Raw genomic sequence first — 10809 nt, 5'->3', positions numbered from 1 at the left:
GATATGGGGTGTTCCATCCATAATCCTCCATACTCCTGACAATTTTTTTGCTGTTGTTGGTCCCCCTCCCACTCTACGTGCACACACATACACTCCAGTTAGACAAAATCAGGGAGGCAATTACAAACCTATGTATTTCAGACAGGTACTATATGGAACAACTAAATGAACTCCCTTCAAACACATCATTGCAACTCACCTGAATATTAAATCTCATGAGCTACCAACACACTTGCATAGAAATATGAAGAAAAAGAATCCCTAAATTCATTGCTATGAACTATAAAAGAGTTATTTACAATTGAGGTGCATGGAAACTGGGTTCATAAGATCCAGGTGGGTCTGAGGTATACATGTATTTTGTAAATTAAAAAAAGTCTGAATCAAATACTTTCACTGTGAGTACATTTGAAATAAGAGATGTGCAAAATATTTCTGGAATTTAAAAAACAGTTTAGCAGCACATATTTTACTTTGAACCGTGCAGTCTTCCGTTGACTTCTATCTGGTTTTGGTTTCTCTGCATAAAGAGGGTTGTTCAGAAAAGCCAGGGCCTTGGGGTCAAACTGCACAGACCAGTCCCACACAGTAAGGAATCTGAAAGGACCACTTTGTGTCTTGAGGCTTTCCCCACTCTGCCAAAACAAACAGGTCACATTTAATACTGCTAGAAGAGAATTCTGACCAAGTCAAGGTGAAATAAAGAAACTGGCTTTTCAGACAAAAGGCCACAGAGTTGCAAAAACACTCTTTGCTTTCTATGTGTTCAACAACAATGCATTAGACCTTCACAGATGAAAATAAAGTTAAATAGGCTCAGAAAAAAAAACATTTTGAAACTTGGACAAGAGACAGACACTTGGATTCTTCAAACACAGGGGGCATGTTAGGATTCCAAACACCAGAAGTTGTAACTGCAGTCATGCAGTACTACTGGTCTAGATTTTATGATCAACCATTTGTATGAAAGACAGTAATCTTCACTTTTTCCTTTGGTCTCAGCCTTGCAGAGGATACTCACATTGCTCCCAGCTTCTTAGGCTAGAGAAAAGCATGAACCAAACATAAATCAACATTCAGGAGATGTTAATTTTGGTATACAACAGAATATTCTATACAAGAATTTCACAGATAACTTATTCTGCTAGACAGCCGAATATTCCTTGTAGGTTAAGGAATTCCAATTTCACTGAAGGGCATTAAACATGAAACTGCAGCTACATATTACAGGTAATGTATTCCTTCTGTCATCATAAACTTCTAAGTCCTGAACTTGCTTCCATATAGGCAAAATTACACTTGTTCACCCTTCAAGGCAGTTCAATGAGTAAGGAAAAAGGTGCTGTTGGGAATTAGATGTTTTTGAGTGTTCCTTGTTTATTGGTCAAACTCAATTCTCCAACACACTGCATCCACAAAATACCAAACCCTTACCTTATTAGTGTCTCTTTGATGTTGAGAGTTGAAGAAGAAAGTGCTAAAAATAGGCACGTAGAGGCTGTCTGACAAGACAGTTAAGTAAGTCTCTGTGAACTCAAATGCTGGAGGATACTGTTGTACCAGCTGCCAAACACAATTTAGCAGGAGCAGAAAAACAGGAGCCTAAGTACACAAAATATTTCATAAGTTAAAAAAAAAGTTAAAATTGTTCCACCATGCAAACTATTTATTTTATAGTATTTAGTGTCTCCAAATACAAATCTTAAGGCAACAATCCTGATGAACTACAGAACTGCTGCATGTACATTTGGCTGAAAGTTGAAGTAGTATTATCTGAGCTATCCATGGCCAACTATTGACAGAAGAGATGAGCACTTTCTACTATGCATTTGAAAGTTGCCACTATGAAGCCTTTCAAAGTTGGCAAAGCAAATCTAGTTTATAGCAATTCTCGATCAGAATTAGTCAGTTTACGCCTATTACTTCCATTCAAATAGCAATCTGATCTAGTCCCAAAGCAAGACAGTAAAACATTAATCTCCAGCTGTGACAGGAACAGGCAACTAACTTGAGTTATTTCTTTGGATGCTACTACCATTATCACAGTTTTCAAGGACACAGGATACATGACTTTCAAAAGACTCCAAGACTGGGAAATTCTACATCTGTTCTCTTTAATAATAAAGCCATTGCTGACTTCTAAGCAGCAAAACAGTGATACTGTACAAACATCAACCCATAAAGCAAAACACAAAAGATCCTCAGAGTAACTGGAACTTCTGGACTAACAGGTAAATCCCTCCTCATGCTGAGTAAGCTTATAAATAGTAAGGAAAGAAATTTTAAAAATCATACCTCCTCTTTCTCACTTTTGTGTAAGTGGTTACAGCGATCCAAAAAGCCATGTCCCCCAATCACCCACTCCTTCTGAATAAGGCTCTGAAACCCTGACTTTGTTCTGCTGTATGAATCCATCATCACTTGCACCAGACTGGAGATTACACAGCACAGATCAGTAGCACTCTCTTCTACAACGGAGAACAGAAACCACATTCTACACTGAGCCATTTCCTCAAACATTATGTAAGAAAGCAAAGCATTGTCATGTTCACACACACAAAATCGTATTTGAGGATCAGAGCAGCACAGATTTTTGCAAGTCAGAGAGAAATTAATCCACGATTCCAAATTTAAGGTCACTTATACATTTATCGTAGGAAAGCACTTTGACAAGAAAACCTGCAAGCCCCAACCCTTATTACTTGTAACTTGCCTGTGCCCTTCTGTCTCCCACAAGCACACACTGCCCCACATAGCCATTTGTCCTTACTCTTCCTATCCTCCACACCTCTTTTCACAAGGTGTGTAATTGCCTCCTCATGCAACATACCAAAAGGTGCCTACAGAAAAAAACCTCTTGCCTGTGCTAGGTTTCTCAAATGGCAATATGTGTGAAAAACTCAACTAAATTACCAACCCAGTAGTCACTTAATGGTTAACTTTAGGCTTGGTTTTACATGTGATTACTCGGTCCACAAAAATAAACTGTTCAACACGTTTACAGTAAGCATATTATTCCATGTGTTTTTAATAGAGTCTGCAGAATATCCAACATGTACCTAAAAAATATAAAGGTTATTTTTCAAAGTTTTCATATAACTGGTGTAGATATGGTTCCCCTGCTGCTTAAAGTACAGCACAGGGCCTAGGAGACCTTAGATAAAATAAACTGGAAAACAGGAATGTTACCTCTTCTTTATGCAAGACTCTCCTGCCAATTTATCAGCTGCTTATTCATTCATATTGTGGAACTGTGCTTACCATATTTTCTTTAACTACAGGAAGCATTTCCAGAAGTGTGGGAGATTTAGGTGTCTTACTTGAATGCTGTAAGAATTTTAGCAAGTCTCTACCATAATTATAAATTTACAGCTTAAGCTACTTCAAAATGAATTTAACAAATTAATATATAGGACTATGTCATTAAATTCTTACCTATCAGGAGAACATTTGTATGCTGTATTTCCAGACACTCAGCAACTTCTATGGCTTTCTTCAAGACTCTCCTGTTTTGGTACAGGAAAAGTTGAGTGAAGTTTCTTATATTAGTTTCCCCTAGACAGGGTTAGAATGCCATACTGGAAATGTCACTAGTTCTTTAAAACACACAAAACCCATGCTCAGTTTGTGTAAATGAAGAACTGCTTAGCTTCAATGGCTACATTTTATTTGGCCATTAACCATGCATTTTCAGTTGCTATGATACAGTACTTTATTCCGGATCAACAGCTGCCATCACACACTGAAGTATTGCAATTGCAAAGAACCAGATCTTTATCCTGTAGAGTCAACATCACCACATTTATGTTCTAACATCTTACATTCTGCATTTCTTCCAAAATCTGCTTTTAAGAGGGAAAGGGAATAAAAACTCAGACAAAAGTAATGCAGAGAACATTATTATACGAGGATGACTGAGTGGAATTACAGATCACATAAAACCAGATGTAACACTGTTGGTTTCTAGACTAAATTTTCATAAAGATAGTTATTCTTAGCAAAAGCCTGCACACAAATTAGGATTCTTACATTATCTTAGGTCACTAATAGAAGCTGACAATTTAAAAGTGTGGAGTTGTCAGATTCTTCTTTGTTCTATCATCTAGAACATGTGACAAGGCGTTCCTACTAACTACGAGAGCCAAGAACAGGCTGGTCCAGGAACCAACTGGACCCAAGTATGGAAGTGACCAGTCTCAAAACAACTTAAGGATAGGGACCCAGCCTGGCTTTTACTTTAAACTACCTGTGATCTTGGTTATGTCAATGAATTTCTCAACAGAGAACCTTCAATAAACACACACATTTAAATTCTGGATTAATGAGTTAATTGGTAACTATCAATATTTATTGATGTTATTAAGACCAGAAGGGACTGGAGCTGACTTCAGAAGCACCACATGGTAATTAGTTGATCAGAGAATAAACTGACAGACAAAAGAGCTAGCACAAAGTAACACTGAAAACAAAACTCCTCAACATTCCACTACAACAAGCCTCAAGTTAGCCAACACCATTCCAACAGTTACTCACTGTGGACTGCTGAAAGAAGAAAAGAGAACTTAAGGAACAATCAGCATAGCAGGGGGACAAAAGAGAAGAAATGTCCTTTTATAGCTCTTTAGTGGACTAACATCTTTAACACTGCACTTCACCTCATCCTCAAGGACATTACAGAAGTAGAGAGTACAGAGAAAATGGCAAGGCCAGTCAGAGACACAAAATAGTTTCATGCAAGAAATAAACAGGATTCTTGAGTTTGGAAAGAAGGTGACAGTGCAGGATGGAAAATACTGGATCTGTATTTTTAACTGATTCTCTGGAAGAATTGGAATTGGAATGATTTGCTACTTCTCATATTCTTTAAAATGGAAGGCTTAACAGAAGTCTGCATTGTTAAAAACACTGTCTCAAGTTGCAGAAATAAGATATATAAATGGGACCATAAGCCTGTCTTAATTTTTTTTCCTCTTGGCAGTAAAGACTTCAGTTTCAAGAAACTAGGCAGAAAACCCACTACAAAAGCAGTTACCAACAATTTGAAACACAGAAAGTTGAAGATACAGCAAACCTGATTATTTCTAGCCAGTTCGTGCTCTCCAGTAATGAAAACCATTTCACATCAGTTGCCCAGAAGTCTGTACTGTTATCTGCAAAAAGAAGAGAAAAACAAAAAATTGGTTTCTGCACACATACACAGTGATAATTAACAGTCATCCATTGAATTACCCTTCAGTTATTAACAGTTACAAAGCAATCAATACTAAAGAGTCAGCAAATCTCAATCACTATTACAGTTGATACTTTCTAACTACATAAGGAAGTGAAGTAGTCCTACAAAAACAAGCACCATAGCCTTTTAGAAAAAGTAAGTTGAAGGTTCATGGCAATCAAACCAGGTGAATATATCGGTTGACAAAATAGAAAAGGAATAAAAAAGTTTACTTGGAGATGATGATCTACATAAAGCTTAATCTAAAGACACTGGATTTTGAAAATCATTACCATCAGAGCCAGAGACATCAATGGGTTTTAGAAGTAGGTTATAAAAACTTATGGAATGTAAGACTACCTGAAAAATGTTTTGAACAGTTTTTGCTGCAACTAAAAATGGCATTAAAATACATTAACAGGGAGGCCAAGTTCATACCACAAAGCCATTAAACTCCTATGAATTTCACTAGTACTTTTGTAGGTTTTTTCAAATGCCACTTAAGTGTCCATTGCTTTTATTTCTATCAAAGCCAATCAACAAATATTGGAAAGCTTTCACAAGCTGATACAGTCAATTGAAACAAGAATAGATTACATTTCCTGCATGAGACAAACCTTGAAGCACAAGGCCTACAATGATTCCATTAGTGAGAAACCAGATACACTTAATTCCCTCCTCTCCCATCCTTTCCATGACAGCTTCAGCTCCACATGTTTCTGTGTAACTGCCCACCTTCCAGTGCCTCTCCAAGCACTTCCAGTGTTCAATTTCAGCACATTCACACACTTCTGTGTCTGCTGCATCTTTCACCTATGCCTCAAGTGCACAGGCATATATGTGTTTTATTCCTGTAGCTGTGCTGCCTCCATGCCTCTGCACCTCACCCTGTTCATTACACAGTTTAAACTCCTCTCCCAGTTTCTTTCATCCTGGTCATAGAAACTAGTTCTCCACGGAAGTACTGGAATGCATCTTCAAAGTTCTGTTCCATTAGAAAGTTTTCACCAAATCCCACCACCCTCACAGTAAAGAATTTTTTCCTAATACCTGATCTAAAGCTGTCCATTTTCCTTTGTCCTGTCATTTCACTCTCTAAAGTTCCTCTCTAGTTCTCCTGTAGCACCTATAGGAACTGGAAGGTTCCATAAGGTCTCCCTGGAGCCTTCTCCAGGCTGAACAGTCCTAATTCTGTCAACCTTTCCTCATAGGAGAGATCCTCCATCACTCTGCTCATCTTGGTGGCCTCCTCTGGGCTGACTCCATTGGGTCCCTGTCCCTCCCGTGCTGGGAGCCCAGGGCTGGATGCAGTGCTCCAGGTGGGTCTCAGCAGAGCAGAGCAGAGGGGCAGAATCCCCTCCCTCCCCTGCTGCCCACGGGGCTCTGGATGCAGCCCAGGACACGTTTGGCTCCCTGGGCTGTGAATGCCATGGCCAGGACAAGTTGCCTGTACCTTATTAACTAGGCACATTCAGAACAAAAGTAATGGTTAATGTGTTCAGACTTTAAAACATGGTAATAAAGTCATAAATTTCTGTAAGATCTTAGTATTTCTGCAAAAGGTTATGTGAATGTTTTTCTCAGACTGAAAGTGCATAGTGCTGTACTCAGTGATGTACAGTCTACTAATAAACCTTATTTTAAAAACAGCAAGAACAAACACTTACTAGATGGCAGTTTCAACTCACTCCCTTTTGCATTAATATAAGACAATGATACAATTACATCATTGAAATACACAGTATTTCACATCACTCATTTAACGACTTAAATTCAAGCTTAGGCTTTTTTCCCTACAAAGGTGAGTTACTAGAAATCACATAAAAAGGTAATTATTTTTAGATCTTAAGATTCACTGTGGATTTGACAGTGTATTCTAGACAAAATTCTCACAGTGAAACTCAAATACTTCATATTAGAAGTGGAGTGGAGCTTTTTTCATCTCAAGAGGTGAGGTTGAAGTGTTTCATTGCAAAGTCTTAGAAAAAAGAAGTCTGAAAGCCAATATCATACTTTCACATGGATCCCATTTGATTGCTTTCTAAAGGATAGAATTTAAGCAGCTTCATATGTTTTGAGATGTGACTAGTATGTAACAAAACCTAGGGCAAAAGTTAATTAGCAGTCTCTACTCTTGACAGAGCCCAAAGGCTAAAAGTTTGGCCACAAAAGACTAAAAATCTTCCCCACAAACTTCATTCCAGTTAAGTGTTACCCAACTAACACTTAAGACTCCACTCCTTCAAAAGCAGTTTTCAGATACTGTGACAGCTTAGCAAGAAGTAGTTAAAACAAAGAACTACAAACCTCCATTCACATCCCAGATATAAACACAGTCTTCAGTTACATATTTTAAAACCTGCTTTTAGCCACCCTCAAAATCAAGACAGCAATCAAGAAAATTACTGCACTCAGGAGTCACAGCACATTATTGTTATGCTTTGCTTTAAAGTCTGACTTACCTATCAAAAACAGCTGTTTAAACCTTGTGTATGCAGTCTGGATATCTTGCAGAGATGGAAGGCTGCTTGACAAGTCATCCATCTTCAGGAGCTCATAGGGAGGTTTGCTAATTGTTTTATAGATTCTAAATCAAACCATCAAGAGATTAAAACCTTCTGCTTCACAAGTCAAAAAATCAACTATTATCACTGAAGACAAAGTTAATAGGCATGATTTGTCAAAGAGCTGTAATACCAGAAGACAGACACTCTGGAAATCTAGCAACCTCCATGCATTTCTAAGTAATGTCTGGAAGCTTGCCTACAGGCTTATAACAAGCTTTGATGCTTTTAACCATGACACCAATAAAATTATACGATGCCTATTTGTGCAGCTATGAATATTACAAACACTACTTGATTTTTACTACTGTTTCTTTAGTATTTTCTTCACTAGACACACCAAAATCACTTTACTAGGAGGCTGCTAGAGCTATATCCTGAAAGAAGAGATGGATAGAAAACACCCAAAACTCCCAGCAGAAGTTTACAAATTCTCTTGACTTTTGCCAAGCAGATTCTGATACCTAGCTGCTAGGTCTTCTAATGAAACACACAAATAAAGGAAATTATTTGGATTCAAACAAGAAAATGTATCTTGCACTTCCCTACATATATACAGATTTTTTTTCCCTTGAAGGAGAGGAAAAAATACCAGGCCAGATGATGCTTTAGCTTGGACCCAGAGCATTCCCTCTCATTCAGGTTCCAGAGCTCAGACGAATATCAATGTAGCAACTACATCTGCTGTCACACTGGCCTCTTTATTATCAAGACCTGGGAAAAGTTGCTCTAGCTCATACTCCAGAAGTGAAGTCTTGTGAGCAGTTTTCCAGGCAGGACAGAGTGCTTTGCTTCCTGCAGGCTGTAGCACAGAAACCTGCTTTAGGTGAGAACTACAGGAATCCACATCAGAAACACGTTACCAGACCTACTGGAAGATGTATCAGATCAGAAAAGTGAGGAAAAGCAATTGCTGGCCAAATACAATACTTCTTCCAAATGACACAGCAAATAACTTATGCTGCGAGATGAGGCTCTGAACAGCTTTTTTAAAAGGATAAACTGTTAATTGTAAAGATCTGCTCTGTGCCTGAGTTCAGACTATTGCTATAATGGCACTTGAACACACCCTGATGGCCAATTTGTAGATATATTTCAGACTCCAGTGATTAAACACCAGTACTGCACAGCAAAGAAAACCAGCAATACTGCCCCAAGTTCAAATGGCCACAGAGAAGGGATCAAGATATCAGAGGATACCTTGTTACAGATTACAGTTAATTTTACTTACTTCACGAAATAGCATTAAAGACAGTTCTAAGTCATATAATCTTTCCCATTTCAGGGTAGAAATATTAGAGAACCTGCAGGAAGGGCCACAACTCTTTCCTATGCAAGTATAATTAATTTTACAAACAAAAGCAGTTTTAAGAGCCCAATCAAGCTGTTTTCTGTTTTTTCTGTGTGATTAACAGGTCTCCATCTATGAGGAACAAGGAGCCAATGTTTAATGTACAGATTGTACATATGAATCTGATCTAACAGACTGTTGAGAGAGAAGTTCTGTCTAGGACAAAAAACAGTTAAAAAAAAAAAAGCCAAAATTAAAGGGCCAAAAGTCATTGCCATTACAGTCAGACAGCTGTGCTTCTTCCCTTAAGTTAAACTTGTCATTTTTCAAACTGCTGAACTAATTCTGTTTACTACCCCCTCTGAAAAAGTGTTGTCTGCCTTCATATCTGAAAGCTGCAGTAGTGAATTGCTTAGGCTGCCTCAGATATTTTAGGACACCTTATCTCAAGTTATTTAAGAACATGAACCTAGCTCCTCTCAGAAGGTGGCAGAGTCTTAAAAAACTCAGTTTGCAAATGCATGTTTAGTGATGGAGTCTACATTTCTCTTACTTGCAAAACAATTAAGTCATTAAACCCTACAGGCTTTGCTGCTGCTTCACCTAAAACACACCACAGTTAATACAGATTCCTCAGAAATATATGTGTATGCATATCCACAGAAAAACCCTTTGGTGAAGTTCCAACCCTGCCATTGGGTCAAGTGACCAATGCCATTGGGTCAAGGGCTTAAAACATTCCACCACAGCAAACTACTTTCAGATACAGAACTTGTCTCCTGATGTATGAAAGCTTAAAAGACATAGCATATATGGAAAAAGAGAAGCAAGGTCCATACCAAGCAAAGTGTTGTGGACAGAATAGCTATTACTGACCCATCCAAGAAGGCTTTTTGCATTTGTGAAGTGCTGTCATCCTGTTCTTTGGGAAATGCAGACATTTTGAGAAGAGCAGCACCGTTATGGCAAGACCAACACCAAATCTGCAGAAAGACATTAATCAGATGAGAAAAGTAAGTAAATTGTCCTATACAAGGTATTTGCTCAAATGATGGCATGATTTCAAAATTTCTCAGTGCTTTTGCTCCATTGAACTTTTAGTGTATTTAATAGAAGCAAACATCAACAGAAGCAAACTCCTATACCTGCACCAAAAATACATGCCTGAGTACACTATGTTACCACTTGCAAGTTTTAAGTTAGACTTTACACAGGCACCAGGAAATACAGAATAACAGATTATGCCAAAACATTACTTTCTAACTCCCCTCACAGATAAAAAAAAAATATCAAAAAGTCTACGGACAAATTATGTCAGAATATATGCCACAGCAAGATAAAACTTGTAAGTAACTTACATATATATCATCCATCAGTTTCTCCACTACTAGATTTTTCTAATAGTTCAGACTTGAGATAACTCACAATGGATACACTGGTATTTCTCCATGTGAACTATGCATAAAGAGTAATCTAGGCATATGAAATAAAGTATTAAACACTCCACAGCTAAATCAGATTGCATGGTCACAGGTATTTCTAGTGGCAAATTCAGTCCTGAAAGCTTCTTACTTCCCTTTACACATAGTTTCCTAATTCATACTTTTTATTCCTTGAAGCTCAAGATGATCTGCAAACTTGCATTTAACCAGGGAGTAAGAATCACTTTCATCAGGAATATTACATAAATTAAATCAGGAAGTAGAAGTTCTGCTACCAATTGACAGTAAGCAAGAGATGCA

At 37.9% G+C, this 10809-nt stretch overlaps 1 protein-coding gene across 1 annotated transcript in view; it reads right to left on the bottom strand.

Annotated features, from left to right (window-relative positions):
• The window catches only part of MTMR12 (myotubularin related protein 12), a 33669-nt gene that overhangs the window by 3238 nt on the left and 19622 nt on the right, over positions 1 to 10809 (bottom strand). Inside the window, exons 9-15 of the mRNA XM_021554569.3 lie at positions 9944 to 10050; positions 7675 to 7799; positions 5072 to 5150; positions 3436 to 3506; positions 2296 to 2468; positions 1435 to 1602; positions 474 to 635 (exon numbers count right to left, since the gene is read on the bottom strand). Coding sequence (XP_021410244.3) covers positions 474 to 635; positions 1435 to 1602; positions 2296 to 2468; positions 3436 to 3506; positions 5072 to 5150; positions 7675 to 7799; positions 9944 to 10050 — 885 coding nt within the window. The remainder of the gene's footprint in view (positions 1 to 473; positions 636 to 1434; positions 1603 to 2295; positions 2469 to 3435; positions 3507 to 5071; positions 5151 to 7674; positions 7800 to 9943; positions 10051 to 10809) is intronic.

Source organism: Lonchura striata, chromosome Z, assembly GCF_046129695.1.
Source record: "Lonchura striata isolate bLonStr1 chromosome Z, bLonStr1.mat, whole genome shotgun sequence".
NCBI classification, from domain to species: domain Eukaryota; kingdom Metazoa; phylum Chordata; class Aves; order Passeriformes; family Estrildidae; genus Lonchura; species Lonchura striata.
This window is presented reverse-complemented; position numbering and strand designations above follow the sequence as displayed.